This window comes from Triturus cristatus, chromosome 4_1, assembly GCF_964204655.1.
Source record: "Triturus cristatus chromosome 4_1, aTriCri1.1, whole genome shotgun sequence".
Classification (NCBI taxonomy): Eukaryota; Metazoa; Chordata; class Amphibia; order Caudata; family Salamandridae; genus Triturus; species Triturus cristatus.
In genome coordinates this window covers 953,138,863-953,157,132 of record NC_140585.1, presented here as the reverse complement: position 1 = coordinate 953,157,132, position 18,270 = coordinate 953,138,863, and the positions used below count along the sequence as shown (strand labels likewise).

The window sequence follows — 18,270 nt, the reverse complement described above, 5'->3', positions numbered from 1 at the left end:
AAATGTCTGCATGAGTCTGTGAGTGGTTGTGTGAGTCGCAGAGTGGGTCTACGAGTGGGTACGTTAGTGTCTGGGTGGGTCTGGCAGTGGGTGTGTGAGTCTCTGTGTGGATCTGTGATTGGGTGCAAGAGTCTCTGAGTGGGTCTGTGAATGGCAACTAGATCTGGGAGTAAATTTCCGCTCCACTCTCAGAGTTACCAGGATTCAGCAACTTCACATTCTGCGGAGAACATGGAGCTACTGATAAACTCGACAATGGAGCAGAATTTTTTGTGCCACAAGTGAGTATGATAGAGTGTGAGCAACCGTGGCTGCAATCTGTAGTGGGCAAGGCGGCCTGGGCCCTTTGCATAGTGGTTGAGATGGGGGTGGGCCTCTGACATCTCAGCAATCTGGCTGTGGGGGACTAGTCGCATCAATAGGAGTTTTTGGCCCTCAATGGCCCTCACTCTCAGCAGCCAAGGGGACTTCATCCCCAAACCAGTAATGCACCAGGAGGTCCCTGTGCAGAGTGGTTACAAAATAGGGTGGGGCCTCCAGCAACGACTCAGCCATTTCGCTGTGGGGCGCTTACTTGGGGCAACAATACGGGGTCTTAGCCTCCAATGACCCTCAGCAGCCAAGGGGACTTCATCCTCCAACCAATAGTGCACCAGGAGGTCTCTGTGCAGAGTATTTGAGAAAGGGGCGTGCCCATTGACATCTCAGTTATCCCTCTTATGGGATTTACTGGTCACAAAAATAGGGGTTCTTGGCCCCCACTGACCCCGAGCCGCAAAGAGGACTTTATCCCCCAACCAGTAGTACACCAGGAGGCCCCTGTGCAGAGTGGTTGATAAAGGGGGCGATGTCTCCAATGACATTCAAGCAATCAGTCAGTGGGGGTCTTACTAGTCACTACAATAGTTGTTCTAATCCTCAACAACCCTGAGCAGCCAAGGGGACTTCATTCCTCAACCAGAAGAGCGCCAGGAGGCCCCTGTGAAGACTGGTTGAGAAAGGGGACGGGCCTCTGACGTTGTCTCAGCAATCCCACTGTGGGGGACTTACTTGTCACAACAATAGGGGTTCTTGCCCCCCAGTGACTCTCAGCAGCCTAGGGGATTTCATCCCCCAAACAGTACTGTGCCAGGGGGCCCCTGTGCTGAATGGTTGAGAAAGGTGGCGGGCTTTCGACATCTCAGCTGTCTGGCTGTGGGGGACATATTTGTGACAACAGTAAGGGTTCTTGGCCCCCAATAACCCTCCACAGATAAGGGGCCCTCATCCCCCAACCAGTAGTGCAGCATGAGGCCCCTGTGCAGAGTGGTTGAGAAAGGGAGCGGGCCTCTGACGATGTCTCAGCAATCCCACTGTGGGGGACTTACTTGTCTCAACAATAGGGGTTCTTGGCACCCAACAACCTTCAGCAGCAAAATGGACTTCATCCCCCAACCAGTAGTGACCAGGAGGCCCCTGTGCAGAGTGGTTGAGAAAGGGGGCGGGCCTCCGTTGATATCTCAGCAGTCCCACTGTGAGGGGACTTACTTGTCTCAACAATAGGGGTTCTTGGCACCCACCAACCTTCAGCAGCAAAATGGACTTCATCCCCCAACCAGTAGTGACCAGGAGGCCCCTGTGCAGAGTGGTTGAGAAAGGAGGCGGGCCTCCGATGATATCTCAGCAGTCCCACTGTGAGGGGACTTACTTGTCTCAATAATAAGAGTTCTTGGCCCCCCAACGGTCCTCAGCAGCAAAGGAGGCATCATTCCACAACGAGTAGTGCTCCAGGAGGGCTGCAGAGTTGTTGAAAAAGGGACGGGGTCTCTGACGTCTCAGCAATCTTGCTGTGGGTGAAGGAAATGGCCCAAAAATGGGTCATTCGGGTCATAAGGACCACCTCTATGCCTTCCCAAATAATGAAGAGTCAGTCAGACAGTGGAGAATACAAACCCAAGATATTTATTAATAATCACAGCTGTGGAGCCTGGTCTGACCAGCCTCATGAGAAGACCGTCGAGGGACTGCCTTTTTCAGGTATAGAGGTAAAGATTATAGGCTCTAGCATGAGCACAAGACACACCCACCCAGTAACTTTCCACAGAGAGCAGCGTAGAACAAAGGGGCACACAGAGATGAGCTAAGAGTCTGAGACCGGCCACACACTATCTCTGTGCCAAGGTCATTCTGTCTGCCTACACAGCAGAGTCAGGGGAGCAAGCTTCTATCTCATGGGGAAGGTATGCAGAAGCACTAATAATGTATTCAACAGAACAACGAGGCACAACCTTGGAGAGAAAATGCATCACAGCAGTTTTCTAGCTGAGACAGCAGAAGAGAGACAAAAGTTTAGTTTCAATCACAGAGCAAAATGGCAGCTTATAATAAAATGGTGCCATAAATGCTAATTTAAAGTAGTAATAAGCATGAGCAAGGGGCAATAACATTTTCAACTCTAGCAGACAGTCCTTTCAGCATTCAATGCTAATTTTATTATTGCTGTCAGGTAACGGTCTTTACAATTCTAAAGATAGAAATAATTGCCTGAGCGTAGGCAGCAATATCTCAAGACTGGCTCATATAGCTTGGAAAGCATTACTAGTATATCATGATACTATTGCATCATTTTAGCACTCCTGCTAAAACTCAATTACAACATGTATATTACAGACAAGCGCTAACTGATCTGGGATGAAAATGTTAACAGAATATGCGCAATAAACTGGGAGGAATGCATACAGGGGCATTTTTGTTTGTGCCAGCAACCCCTTAGCTCAGGGCAGAAATATACTTTCACTTTGTAGCTGATAGAATGTATGATACATAGACGAGGCAACAAGGATATTCCCTCAGAGGCCAAACATGAATTTGTGATCCATATGTAAAGTAAACATTATGAAGTAAGATCCGAGGCAGACTTTTGCCAAGCAGTCTATAAGTGAAGTCACATGTGTTCTTACCCACCTTAGTCTCCCTCACCCCTGGATACAAAAACGAACTGTCATATTAACTATCATGACAGGCATCTGCCCAATGTACACATTCATTTGTAGTGTGGAAATCAATAAATTTCATATCTGGAACTGGAGAACAGAATTAAAGGTACACCAATCTGAACACTTGTATAATCAGTTTAATTCCTCCGGTGTTCCCCCGTGCGAGAAGCCAAAGTAACAAACATGCTCACAAGAGAAACAGGTGCTGTATGAACTTAGGAGTGCACAGGATACTTCTCATTCAGGGAGTAGGATGTCCCTAACACTATTATTAGCACAATAACAACTATGGATGCAACTTACACTTTCTATGTACCGACCCCGCCCTGGAAAGGGAGGTGCAAAGGGCTATTTTCCTCATCAATTGGGTGACCAAACGGCTACATGGTGATTGGGAGAGAAACGCAACACAATTGAATTGGTGACCAAGGAACAAGAAAATGAGCAAAAACTATTTTTTCCAGTGTCTTTCAGAGAGCCATCACTGGCAGGCTCATATTGTTCATCTGGCGGAGCCGCTATTTAGCACCAACGGTGGAGCTGTTCGTCTAGCTCGGATCCAGATCCCATGTTGCAGGGCAAGGCATTTCTTTCTTTAGAATCACAGTCCATTTGCCCCGTTCCTTAACTGTCCAAACAATGCACCAATCTCTCTTAACCTACTCTATTGCTGGTACCTTAGACAGGTTACCTGCACCCTATTCTTCATCCATGAAGTCCATCCCTACTAATGATCTACACACCTTATTCTTCATCCCTACTAATCCGACTTTCCCTTGGTGCACTGTTCCTCCGTCAGGCGTATATTGTACCTTGCCACTCCAGGCACAGGGGGTCAAGTGAAAAAGGGGGACCAAACTCAAGGGGGACCAAGGGGCAGAGACTGAAACACAGGCAAGCCCTCAGGCTGGGGCTCAATGGGCTGGGACTCAGGCACAAGAAGACTAACAGGCTGGGGCTTCTGGATAGCCCATCTCTCCTTTTGTTTGCGGTGGTACTGCCTCATCCAGCACCTCTTTGCTCTGCAGCTTCGCCTCAGTCGTATTCATGGATCTTCCATAACAAGCAGCCAGGCTGTGCATCACATCCGGGCCCCTCTCTAATGTGACTGCAGGGCGTCCCGTACCTATTAGTGGATAGAATACAAACTTTTAGTTAACTGGCAAAGATAAAACTTTATATAATTAATTTTTCTCTCCCAACAGCAAGTAGTGGGGTAAGCCTTAATTCATTTACCAAGCTCTGAAAGAACAATCAGGACATACGTTGAATCATTGCATCTGTCTATTCCTATATTATTCATCTGAAGAACCTCAAAAAGAAAATGTGTGGTGCTAAATTATTGGGTGCATACAGGTACCCTTCCTAGTAATGGGCATTATGCGCACCATACAGAACACAGGCTGAGCAATGTCTCATAATGACCACAGGAAATACATATGCATCTGACAACATTCTTTTTTCTTCCCTGGCCTATTAATTCACAATCCCTGCTACTCAGGCTAACTGATAAAAGACTCATGATGTCTCTGCGACTGTATGTAGTGCTGCTGGTAACATGAGCAATAGGAGTGGTGCCACCTGGGAATTTTAACAAGAGCCATTGATATATTATTCCCCTTGAAGATCAGATAAGGGAACATTAGTCTAGTCTACCCGTCCTTTCATCTCCATATCAATTGCAATTCAATCAATTTACAGAAGAGAGGGGCAGTAACATGGCTGGTTTCAAGGTGACACATTTTTAATCATGGCAATTTTTACAAAGTGTTATTTTATAGCCGGTTAGACGTGCACTGGTGAGGTGCTGTGTCTGTTTATTCAAGGGCATGTTCACAGCATGGAGTACCATATCTGTGAAATTAGTGGCTTAAGCGGGTCCAAATGATTTTCTTATGGAAATGGCCACCGTCATGACCGTTCCTAGACAGCTCGGGAGGGCTCTTGTGGTAGCGTCAAAGACAGAAAGCGCACGACAAGCTGTCTTCTGTACTTACAACACAAAACAGCACACAACAATATATATATATATATATATATATATATATATATATATATATATTCACTGAAAAAACCATAGGTTTCAGGGACGTTATAGTTACTTGGACATTTGACTCATATAAAACTAGAGAAATTCGCCCGTTATAGTTAGTTGAGCTAACTATAACTCGCGCGCCCGCAATGCACTGGTGATGACGTCACATATTACATCACTCATGACATGGTCAGTGACATCACTCATGACATCATCCAGTGAATGTGTGTTTCTGTAAAGTTTAAATATTTTTCATATATATCTATGCCAAGGTCTATTGAAGAATGAGTGGATGTAGAAGTGCCTGAATGGATTATTTAGTAGATGCATGACTGACTGTATAAGTCACTGATTGAACGTATGTTACTGAATGCATGGGTTAGGGACTAAACTGTGTGAATGTCTATATTACTTTCTCAGTTGGTGTGTAAGCAGGTGCATTGGTTGGTGAGTAGCTACATCAGTGTCTATATGGGTTATTGATTGATTGTATGAGTATCTGTATGGGTGTCTGAGTGTCTATGTGGGTGGGAGGTGTCTGACTCTGTGCATACATGTCTGAATGGCTGATTTACTGGTTGTAAAAATTCAAAACTGCATCTCGGAAGGGCTGTATGGGTAGCTGACTGTGTGTACAAGTGTGCTGATTAGTGAATTGATGTCTCAGTTGTATATATGTGAGTAACTATATATGTTTTAGACAGTATATGTGAGTGTTGGGGTGTATAATTGACTATACGTAAGAGAGAGTGATTGCAAGAGTGTCTACATACATGAATGTGTACTTGTATTAGTGATTGTATTAGAGAGTACGTATGTGTTAGTATCTATATAAATAAGGGAGGTGGTGTGTGTATAAATAAGTCAGGTGGTGTGTATATATCTGCATAGGTGAGTACATGGGTGTGTGATTGATTTTTGGCATGACTGAGTAGATGGTTGAGTAACTATGGATCAGTAGCACTGTGTGAATTTATGTATAGGTGTATGAGTGGATATTATACTGATGTAATGAGTGACAGCATGTATGAGTGACTGTATGAGTGTATGTCTAGCTCACAATATATAGATAGGAATCAGTGGATGGGTATCTATTATCTGGTATTGGTGTGTCTATGGTTTCGAAAATGGTAGTCTGTGTTTTAGAGCACGTGTATCAATGGTTATATTAGAGTGTGAGGAGGTGTGTCAGACTATCACGTGGATGATGTCATCAGTGATGTCATTTGAGATGTCATCAGTGATGCCATGAGTGATGTCACTACCATGTCATGAGTGATGTTATATGTGGCATCATCACCAGTGCATTGCGGGCGCGCGAGTTATAGTTAGACCAAATAACTATAACGGGCAAATTTCTCTGGTTTTATATGAGTCAAATGTCCAAGTAACTATAACGTTCCTAAAACCTATGGGTTTTTTCAGTGAATTTTAAATGCTAATTTCTATCTATAAAGTGCCTGAAACCTATTTTTTTCAGTGAATTTCAATGTTTTTTTTAATGCTAACATTAATTATAATGTTCATTTAATCTATAGTTTTTTACGACACCCAAGAAGGACACAACACCCACTGCCACAACCCTCAGGACCTCCCCCATTCAACCCCTCTTCCTATTACCACCAAGGCAGTGCAGAACTAGACAGCTAAACCTCCAAAAATGGCATGGTCCCGTAGCCATATAATAGCTCAATGTTGGGAAATGTGGCAATCGTTTTTTCAGTAAATTTGAATTTCTTTCTAAATACTAAATTCTAACTTTAATGTTCCTGAGACCTATGTATTTTTGTGAATTTCAAAGGATATTTAAATACTAATTTCTAATTATAATGTTCATAAAACCTATGTTTTTCTCAGTAATTTTGAAAAAAAATGATATTTTGTAACTTTAATATCCTAAAAATTGTTTTTGTATATTTCTATTTATTATTTAATGTCTTCTTGTTTTTTAAATATTAAACAACTACATGCAGTATGAAAGGGAGCCTAGCCCAGAGCCACATCTGAAGACCAACACATATCATAGACCTACTGATCAAGCAGCTCTGACACCAAAGAACGCCACAACACCCACCACCACCCCCAGGACCCCCCCCCCCCTCTACCACCAAGGCAGCGCAGAACAAGACAGCAAACTTTTCGAAAACGGCATGGCCCCTCAGCCACATAATACCTGAATATTGGGACATGTGTGAGCAAACTATATGTGAAGGAAGCAATTCACCCATGAATAACAATGCACACAATGCAAAGTGTAGCGGTGATGTGCTGGACACATCTCAGTATGCAGAACACACACCGCTCCATGTGCACAAATACTACTGGTGCTTGTAGTGTTGTGGACAGTGGATCCAACCATGTTACGTCAAACATTAGGGACGATCTCAGTCATGTAGCTGTATCGCCCCCCCCTGTTAGCATAAGCGTAACCGGAATGGGCTGGTCCGACGTACGCCACTTCAGCGTAGGACTGTGAATAAATAGGCCGGGGCTCTGGGCGTGGTTCACTTGTGAACTGTGAAGACCAACGACTGTGCCAGAGCGGCGGGCCTCACCCTGCCACGAGGCTGCCACCATGAACGCGGGTCTCCTCGAAACAGGCCCCCTGTGAACCCAGCAGCACAGCACCTCAGACTTATGTCTGTACAGACTACTGCCATCGATCAACACTGCGGACAGCAGGCATCACAATTCACATGGAGTAGCGATTGCATATGACGCAGTCCAGTACGCAAGATACATTGCTCCCAGTGCGGCCCCCCCCGGACCACGCATCATCACAGGGTACGTACACGCTGAGCGCCATAGGTACTACTAACTCAGTGCTCCATAAGTCATCGCCACATGGCCTTATTGAGGCAGAATTCAATAGAGAAAAGACATTGATCCGAGTGCAGCCCTCCCAGACCACGCATCATCACAGGGTACGTACACGCTGAGCGCCAAAGGTACTACTAACTCAGTACACCATAAGCCATCGCAAGGAAGAGTGAACAGTTTTATGTCAGCAGTGAGGCATACTATCACTCGAAAATCACCCAAAAATACTTATAATATAAAAAGAACAGAAGAATCGAAGTACATTAATGATTACAATCCAGTAATTTTGAAGATGTGGAATGCAAATATGGACATACAATATGTTGCAGATAACTCAATTACTGTTCCTCGCATACTATCCAAATAGAAGTCCATACCTGGAAAACATATGTCTATATGAAATACTGCAACATTATAGTTTTAGAAAAAAATTTACAGAAAAAATAAATGAAGGGAAATATGCTGTAATTGGATCTGATGGATGTTTCTTAAAGAAGGCCAAAGGACATTTGATTAATCACAGGAAGTTAAATTGTGATACTCCAGATAAGAGAGAGTTTTTCTAGCTCTTCTGCAACTCTTCAAACCTTGGAGGACTGAAATGGAATTACTTGGAGATTTTGACTGCTATGAAGATTCTTTCAAAGCATGTAAAGACATTGCTACCAGTGAGGCCCGCCCGGACCACGCATCATCGCAGGGTACGCACACGCTGAGTGCTTCAGGTGCCACTAACTCACTGCACCTTCAAGTCATCGCCACGTGGACTTTTTAAGGCAGAATTCAGTAGGCAAAAGACATTTCTCCCAGTGCAGCCCACTCGGACGACGCATCATCGCAGGGTGCACACACGCTGAGTGCTTCAGGTGCCACTAACTCAGTGCACCACAAGTCAATGCCACGTGGCCTTATTGAGGCAGAATTCAATAGACAAAAGACATTGGTCCGAGTGCGGCCCTCCCGGACCACGCATCATCGCAAGGTACGTACACGCTCAGTGCCAAAGGTACTACTAACTCACTGCACCACAAGTCATCGCCACGTGGCCTTATTGCGGCATAATTCAACTCAAGCCGCAACACATGGTGCCACGAACCCTGTTCACCACAAGTCTGCGACACGTGGTGCCACTAACCCTGTTCAACACAAGCCAAACAATCCCACTTGTGGAACTGTGTCCTGAGTCCTGAATAGCAGTGGCCCCAAGTCAGTGGCAGCAACCACAGTACCAGACTACCTCTGATCAGATAGGCATGTTTCCGTATGCAAGGCTGGCGACACGTGGTGCCACTAAGCCTGTACAACACAAGACGCGACACATGGTGCCACTAAGCCTGTACAACACAAGGCGTGACACATGGTGCCACTGAACCTAAACTACGCAGGCCGGTGGGGCCACAAACCTATGCATGTGGCTGTGGGCCCTTGCTCACCGCTACCTCTGACCTACACTGTGGTCAGCAGGGCTCACTATTCAGATATAGTCGTGATTGCAGATGACGCAGTAGGCAAGAGACATTGCTCCCAGTGTGGCCCGTCCGCACCAAGCAGCATCACAGGCTCATACACTTCGACAGTGTATTCTGTACATATATTTCATCTTTTCATGATACGCCTCCACTGCGGTCAGTAGGGCTCACAATTAAAATTACATGTTGATTCATTTATTATAGAGTCCACTAGGCAAGTAACTATCACAGGCTTAAAACCTACATAATATCCTTTTAGTATCCTTGCTTCAAGAACTTTTTTTATATCAGTTATAGCTTTTGTACAATCACCAAATTCATCATCAAGAGCAAACAAACACTCAATAACAGTCTACACTGCGGGCAACAGAGCTCGCAATTCGATTTTTGACATGTGGTGCCACTAACCCTGTTCAACACAAGCCGCGACACGTGGTGCCACTAACCCTGTGCAACATAAGCCGATCCCACATGGAACTGAGTCCTGAATGGCAGTGACCCCATCTTCGTGGCAGCGACCACAGCACCAGACTCCCTTTGATCAGTTAGGCATATTTCCATATGCAAGGCTGGCAACACGTGGACGTCCCATTATCTCTGGGATCGGTTCATTATTAGAACCTCTGTCCAAATTCGTAGACGTTTTTTTACGACCTATGGTCAGTGAGATGCCAACCTACCTTAAAGACACGGCAGACGTTCTACGAATTTTACCTGAGGTTGAGTTCAACTCTGACACCGATCTCTTGGCTAGCCTGGACGTAGAGTCACTTTATACGTGCATTCCGCAGCTAGAGACCCTTGATGCCATCAGAGGCCTTTTGGAAGCACGTCCTCTGGACAGTATCACCCCTGTGCCTTTTATCATGGATTGTGCCAGATTGGCCATGATGGAGAACTACTTCAAGTTTGAGGATCAGATCTTCCTCCAGACATCTGGTACTTCGATGGGCAGTGTTTTCGCGCCTAGCCTCGCCAACCTCTATGTCCATCTATTCGAACAGGACTTTGTACTCAACCACAGCAACCCATACCGTCATCATCTGTTGCTGTGGAAGAGATACATAGATGACATTTTGGTGGTTTGGCGGGGCACAGGCGACGAAATTCATGCCTTTCATTCGTGGCTAAACCAACAGAACGCGTATTTGCGTTTCACCATAGAGTACAACAAACATCGGTTGGCATTCCTGGATATCGCTATCTTTGTTCACGATAACACACTGAGCTCTGAACTATATAAGAAACCTATGTCCAGAAACTCGTTGTTGTCCTTTAACAGCCATCATCCGAGGGCACTCCGGGAGAACCTTCCAGTTGGCCAGTTTCTGCGGATTCGCAGGAACTGTTCGACCAGACAATTGTTCGACAAACATGCTGAGGCACTTGCCACACAACTACAATCACGACAATATCCGAAACGTTTGGTACGAAAAGCCTGGAAACGGGCATCAAACAATAATCGTGATGCCCTACTGGACACTGACGTGGCTAGGACTACCAATGAGAGACTCACATTTGTCACCACTTTCTGTACCGTGTCCAGTCAAATACAGAAAACAGTACGGAGACATTGGCAGATATTGAATATAGCGGATGGCAAGATCTCGCCTCCCTTATTTGCCTTTAAGAGGGGTCCTAGCTTGCGCGACAGTCTGGTCCATACGAGACCGCTGTCACATCCCACAGGTGAGACCAACAGTTTGTGGTCACTACCTCCAGTTCGTGGCCATTTTCCATGCGGAACGTGTAGTGTTTGTCCACAAACCATTAAGACCACCTCAGTGGACATAGGCACAGAACGTCCCTGGATATTACGCAACCATACGAACTGTAATTCAGAATGCGTAATATACAGAATCACGTGTCCGTGTACCCTACATTATATAGGGTACACCACACGTAAAGTGAAGCTTCGCATAAGCGAGCACAAAAGTACCATCCGCTGCATGAGACAATCCACTCGGATGACGGAGCATTTCCTAGCCAAAAAACATAAGGCTGAGGAACTTAGGTGGCTTGTACTCGAACGCCCGTTTATTCCTCAACACATAACGGACGTCTCCCAGTTCTTATTTTTCAAAGAACAAAAATGGATTTTTAAGTTGAAGACTGACACCAAAGGACTGAACGACAACATACCGTGGGCTTCTGTCTACACTTGAATCAGTCAGACTGTCTTACAGTTAATTGTATCTAGTTCAGTCACCTTATCACCACGAGATGTCTTCCTGAGTGGGAGGAATAAGCTCCTTTACACCCTTGTGGGTACTCCAGGGTTCAGTCGTCACACTTTTCCCAAAAATACATCGCTATGTGTCCACTGAACATATGCTATTACAATACCCCACAACATGCGGATATGTTTAGCTTCAGTTCCACCTGTCTCGATTCTGTGCTTATTTGTGTCCTCAGTCTAATTCGGGGACCTAGTGCGACCGTCTTAGAGGGATTAATCCTTTTGACCGGCACACTACTTGGGGGCTCGAACTCCTGAGGGGAGTAACCATCTCTCTAACCCTAGTTGTCACAAACTGTGACGTTAGTTTTTGTCCTTGTACTCTTATTTGTGTTCCTCAGTCAAATTCGGGGACTTAGTGTGACCGTCTTAGAGGGACCAATCCTTTTGACCAGCACACTATTTGGGGGTTCGATCGCCTAAGGGGAGTAACCATCTGCCTAACCCTTGTTGTCACAAACTGTGAGGTTAGTTTTATTGGAAACATCAAGGTTCAATTGAACACTCTTTAATATTCTTTCCTAGAGAGGACCGACTAATGGACCGCTCTGGCCATCATTTATAATGAAGATGTTGTTGTACTCACACGAGATCTTTTTCTGGAGCCTAGGGTACACTGACACTACATGAAATTCAGTAGGGACTATACATGATTAATTATCCCACAGTCTTGGTGGGTCAACCACTCCTTGTGCCTTTTCTAGGATCCAAAGTACGTAAAACTTCAAACTATTTAATTAATTCCTGATGAAGTCGCCAGATGACATGACCACTTTGTCCTTTCCCAACATCATTGATCAGTAACACTTGAGTGCTCCGATTCATCGGCGCTTAAGATTGGGTTTCCCAATTTCCCTGTGTGTGAAGATGTCTGGCGCACGCGCGGATAGATTCCATCACTCCACGACGCATGCGCGCTAGACACACGAGGCCCCCACTCGTGGCGCGATTTATACCCTACACCGCACCTTAAACGCTGGCGGTTTTATCATGTGGTGACTCGCTCCTTCCTTTTTTACGAATTTGTAATACACTCAAATTTGCACTGACACGGTACACCATCGTAGTGTCTATTACTAACGCATGCGCGTTTTACACCTAATCAGCATCCGCCCCAGGCACATGCGCTCTACTGTGCACAGACGCTGTTTCCCTAAACGTGAACACACAGCTGATTTCAATCTGAGACGCTCGCGTCCCACACGAGCGCTACTAATAGGAGCCTCCCCTTCCTGCCGATACCTCCCAAACAGCTCTCGAGTCAGTCAGAGGTATCGACGGACAGGTAAGGTGGCAGGCTGCTTATGTTTTTGTTTTGTTGCTCACTCCATCGTTGGATATATTCCTTAACACTGAATTGGCTGGTGGATTACTGCTGATAGATTCTATTACCAGAGTTAGTTTTGCTTCTATCCATCAACAATCTTTCATAGGTATATCTGTCCCTGGTCATACTGGATACCTGATAGGTTGTTTTACAGAGACATTAACGTAACAACACAAGACATAGTCATGAGGTTTTGGACTTGTCTCTTTAATGCGAACACACAGCTGATTTCAATCTAAGACGCGCACGTCAAACACGATCGCTACTAAATAGCATCCTCCCTTTCCTGCGGATACCTCTTAGACAGCTTGCTAGTTAGTCAGAGGTATCGCCAGTTAGGCAAGTTGGTAGGCTGCTTGTTCTATGTTCTTTAACACAGAATTGGTTGGTGGAATCCTGTTGACAGATTCTATGACTAGAGTTAGCTTTTCATCTATCTAACAACAATCATTCATAGTTATACCTGTCCCTGGTCACACTGGATGTCTGATAGGTTGTACTAATGAGACATCACCTTAACAATAATAGACCCTTTTGGGCAGCCACGAGGTCTTGGACTTTTTTAATCAATTCTGGTCCCTTTTTTAACTTGTTTAAAAATACGTGTGTTGAGCTTTGAGCAGATGGGTATCAATTGGCAATCTGTCTGGTTTCTTTCTCCACATCTAAACAGAGCGGTGCCTCCTTCTCCGAGCAGTCAGCCGGGTGAGGTGAGGCTGTTCTCCCACACAAAGCTGGGTGAGTCTTTTTCATCTTTCCATACAAATCGTGTATTTAAAAGCATCATTTTGAGTTTAGTTATTAATCTGGGCAATGCTGAATCAGCTCTGCCGTTTGGCAATCAGTAGTTATGTTTTGATAAGCATGAGGTTCATGTTGTTATTCTTTTTCAGGAATGAAGACATTGTTCTTACGCTCAAGTTTGAGCCTTTTCTGGTAGGGTGGCAATTGCCACGCTGGTACCTCACACTCACATTTGGTGCATGGGCTTAGTTTTATCACTTTATAATTATTTTGGCAGTAGCTGTTTTTCTTTCGGTCCTGATGAAAGCCGGGTTAAGTCACCGCATCGGCTGAAACATGTCGACCACACTTCCACACGAACCAAAGATTAGCCTGTAAAAATATATATCAGACTATAGGTTCTTTTAGACATGAAACTTGGTTGATTCACATTAAACATATTTTTTGACCAAGTATTCATTTTTAAATCCACATCACTTTCTTGCACTGCACACCACTGGAGCCCTCGACCACTTGGGCACACACCCTGGCAGGAGTGTATTTCCTTTCTGGGTATCACTGGTCTGTGCACCAGGCAGAGTCCTTGGGGATCTGCGATTTCGGGCCTAGACAGTGATTCCCAGGAGTACCAGATGACGATGCTCCGCCAATAAGGGTGGGCTGATGGACTCCTACCTCCTGTGAGGGGTTGTCCCAACTATTTGCAGGATCTCTTGTTTTTCTCTACAATAACTATTGTTTTGCTATTCTGTTCTTCAACGGACTGGGCACCTTCTGCTGGTTTCATTGTGGCAACACGTGGTGCCACTAACCCAGTACAACACAAGGCGCGACACGTGGTGCCACTAACCCTGTTCAATACAAGCCAATCCCACATGTGGAACTGTGTCCTGAGTCCTGAATGACAGTAACCCCAACTTCGTGGCAGCGACCACAGCACCAGACTCCCTTCAGTTTTTTTTGTTGTTGTTTTGTGTAAATAAAATGTTTTATATGTAAATCTATACATGACTAAGATTCCTGTTTGTCCAACCGCACAGGGACAATTATGGGTCCAAGAAGGTTGTTGGGGGTATGTTGGTAATGTGGGAAGAGGGTGCGTTACCTGCTTATGTGGGGAGAGGCAGCATGAAAGGGGTATCTCTCACAGAAAGAACTCCGGTATGTTTTCAGAAATGCCTCGGACAGATGCCAGCTGGCGGACTGAATCACAAAATGGCTTTTCAATGCTTATGTAGTGTGACTTATGAACAGTTCGCACCCAGGCTCGCAGAGGGACAACAACGGCCTGTCCGGTAGACTCACAGACGCAGTAATACGAGCCGTCCGCCCCCAAAGGAACAGCAGTGTAGTAGCTCACAGAGGTAGAGGCACAGCAGCGTACTAGCTCGCAAAGGTAGAGAGCTGCGAGCCGACGGACTGGTTTCTGACGCTATAGCTGCGAAGTGGTGATGTTCGGAAGAGGGAGCGTGAAAGGGTTATCTCGCACAGACAGAGCTCCGGTATATTAAATTGCCCCCAGGCACTTTTTTTTTAATATTTTCACTCGATGCAAGAAAGCGCATTTTCTGGACCATGACCTTTCTCCCTACCAAATTTGGCGTAATTCCGTTCAGCAGTTTGACCTGTAGCCTTGTCTAAAGTTTCCTATGGAAAATCCATTGAGAAAACACGTTTTCACACCCCCACATAGCTACCTGTCGCAGGCGTACTCGCTGTTGGTGTGCAGGTTAGTGGTCTAGTTGTCAACATGTCACGGCCACTCCCTGAGGGCAGGTTTGCACACACACCACACCCATCAGGCACATGCATCACAGGCCATGTGACTATGCAAATATAATGCATCGACAACGTCACATCCTTTATTGCCGGTGGTGACTGGATGGCAGACGCTCCACGGGTCTCAATCATAAAGAGTCCATGAAAAGTTGCTCAGAGGGTTAGTCGCACCCTGAGCTGTATGGACATCAGGGGTCTACTACCAATTGGCATGGACTAGACTTGCACAGGGTAAGTGTCACCCGAAGCTGATGTGGCCGTCAGGGGCCTACAACCAAGTGGCGCGGACTTGAGTTGCACAGGGTAAGTCGCACCCTAAGTTGTATGGCAGTCAGCGGCCTACCACCACGTGGCGCTGACTTGCGTTGCACAGGGTTAGGGCACCAAAAGCTGATGTGGTCTCCGCCATTAATGACTCAGGACTCCGCGACATGTGTGAGGTCTGCCGGGCCGCGGAGAAGCTGATGTGGTCTCCACCATTCATGACTCCGGACTCACCGACATCTGTGAGATCTGCCGGGCCGCGGAGCTTTGACGGGCACGTGGAGTGCCCACTATTAGACACTCCGGTGGCAGCAGGTAATTATTTGGTCATGGATGTGCAGGGGTGGCAGTATCTCTCTCTCTCTCTCTCACTTTACTCTCTTCACTCTCTCTCTCTTCCTTCCTTTCCTTCTCTTTCTCCATCTCCCTTCTCCGTTTCTCACTCCTTTTCTTTCCTTTACTCTCTTTTTCTCTCTGGCTTTTTTTTCCTTCTCTGTGTCTCACTCCTTTGATATGCGCATTACACACGTCCTTATTTTGTGCTTTATTTTCCAGGCTGTGTCGTTGACATTCATGGTCCCGACAGGAATCTTCCGCCTTGTTGTTTTGTGTTCATTTTGTTAAATTTAGTTTATCCTTTATATATACGTTTACGTAAAAAAAAAAGTTTGGGAAAAAAAATTCAATAACGTTTTTAGTTGTTACTTAAGTGCTGTGTGACTCTTTCTCGTTCTTATTACTGTTATTTGGTGGTGTCCACCATGGTGTTAAATTTTGGGGCAGTTATCGTGGAAATACTGGTGATGTCTGCAGTTTGCACCAGCTTCTGAATAGTGTGTTAGATTTATCTCAACTGTAGTTGCATTAAAGTGCTGATAATCAGATGCAGAGTAGGTGTTCCCGTGCAAAAACACACGAGGTGCACCTTTGCGATTTATTCTAAATATTAAAATCCTGTATTGAATTGCACTTGAATTGCATTTACAGTGTACACACAAAATCAATGAAGAAATCTCATTGTATTTATATTGATTGGGAATAGTGGGTCAGGTGCTGGATCTTGACGGGATACACTGCCCAGTTCATTTATTTTTCTGTACACGAAAAAACCACATCACAACTTTCACAATGAAAGGCAAAACATATTCCGGCGATAAGCCGCGTTAGCACCAGAGATTTTACACCTGCTTTCTGCTGGTGTTAAGCAGGACGACTACCTGCAGCATGAAAGGGAACACAGCCAAGAACCACACCGGAACACCCACAGGTGCCATAGAGTCAATGAGCATGATACACGGATACCCATGAGGGCCATAACACTCATTGCAACAACCCCAGGACCGCCAACGCCCCCGTACCTGCATCTAGTAAGTGTGTCCGTGTGATCATTGTGATAGCATGATAGGCACGGGCCCTGCAACATCACAGTGTGCTGTCTTCAGCGGACGTTACCATGTCACCGCAGCGTTGGCAGTGAGCCTGGAGATGTAGCTACACATGCATCCTCCTGCATGCACAAGCGGCAAAGGGAACTGGGTGTCTCACACATGTCCATCTGCAAGAAGTGCGGTAAGTGTGTCTCTGTGTTGTGGTGTGGCCGCCACAAGGGCTGCAGCAGTCGATGTTGTAAAGTGGCATGCACCACCTCCAAACGACAGTGTCACGGTGTGATTGGAATGCCGCAGGACATGCGCGGATAGGCATTACAATGGAGTGCCGTATGAGTGCACGGGACAGCGCAGCGCACAAAAGTGTGGGGGCTCGTGGGAGGGAGCAGCAGCTGTTTGGCAACGTAACACACAGTGATCCCGCCCATGTGCCACGTGCTGGGCATCTCATCCATGATCACCAGGGTCGCAGACATCCCAAAACACCCACGACCGGCCTTTGTACACATCCTGTATGAATGCAGCTGGAGAAGTTACTGTAAGGATGAAAGGTTCTTTGTCTGAGCTATCTTGCGCTAACACATCTGCTGCTCCGAGAAGGAACTTGTAAGTGGCTAGCCCCCCTGACAGATACGATAATATTTGTATCCGTCTCCCACACTACACACTGCCCGACTTGAGAACGAGTACACATCCCACACTCAAAAGTCCTTCGTCATAGTTAGCGTGCGTGAATTGGCCTTCAAACGTACTCCCACCACAACCCTTCCCTGGCACCCATTGCACACAGACCTGGCTCATTGCACCAAGCTGTGCCATTTCATCCACAAGACTGGCACACGGCAAGCCAGTGCAGCTACAAGCAGAGCCACTGACGCAGAGCAGGGCATCCCGAACACATGGTCGACTCCATTCACGTCCACCTATACCTTGCACGTCTGCTGCATGTCCTGGGTGCACTGCCTTTGGCAGTGCTGCAGATCACTTACCGGCTGAGCTTCTGCATTGCGGACGTCACCAGCGTTCAACCTGCATTGCAATGTCGCACGTGCCTATCCGAGTGGTGCATGGACGAGTGCCTCTCCAACGTGTGGGTAGCTGACATGGATTACGACGTGTGTGTGCGCCCCCTGTTGGCCCACGACCAGGATTGTCATGGTGATGCCTGTTTATGGCATGCATGGATGTTTGGCATGCATGTTGGGAACTGAGCCTGGGAGATTGCACGTG

General features: G+C 46.1%; 1 protein-coding gene across 4 annotated transcripts in view; it reads left to right on the top strand.

Annotated features, from left to right (window-relative positions):
- The window catches only part of LOC146855889 (protein NEDD1-like), a 305,997-nt gene that overhangs the window by 277,153 nt on the left and 10,574 nt on the right, over positions 1 to 18,270 (top strand). Inside the window, exon 13 of one of the 4 annotated variants that reach the window (XM_085650682.1) lies at positions 13,539 to 13,603. The exons of the other annotated variants lie outside the window; for them this stretch is intronic. Coding sequence (XP_085506808.1) covers positions 13,539 to 13,574 — 36 coding nt within the window. The 3' untranslated portion in view covers positions 13,575 to 13,603. The remainder of the gene's footprint in view (positions 1 to 13,538; positions 13,604 to 18,270) is intronic. 4 annotated transcript variants of the gene reach the window in all.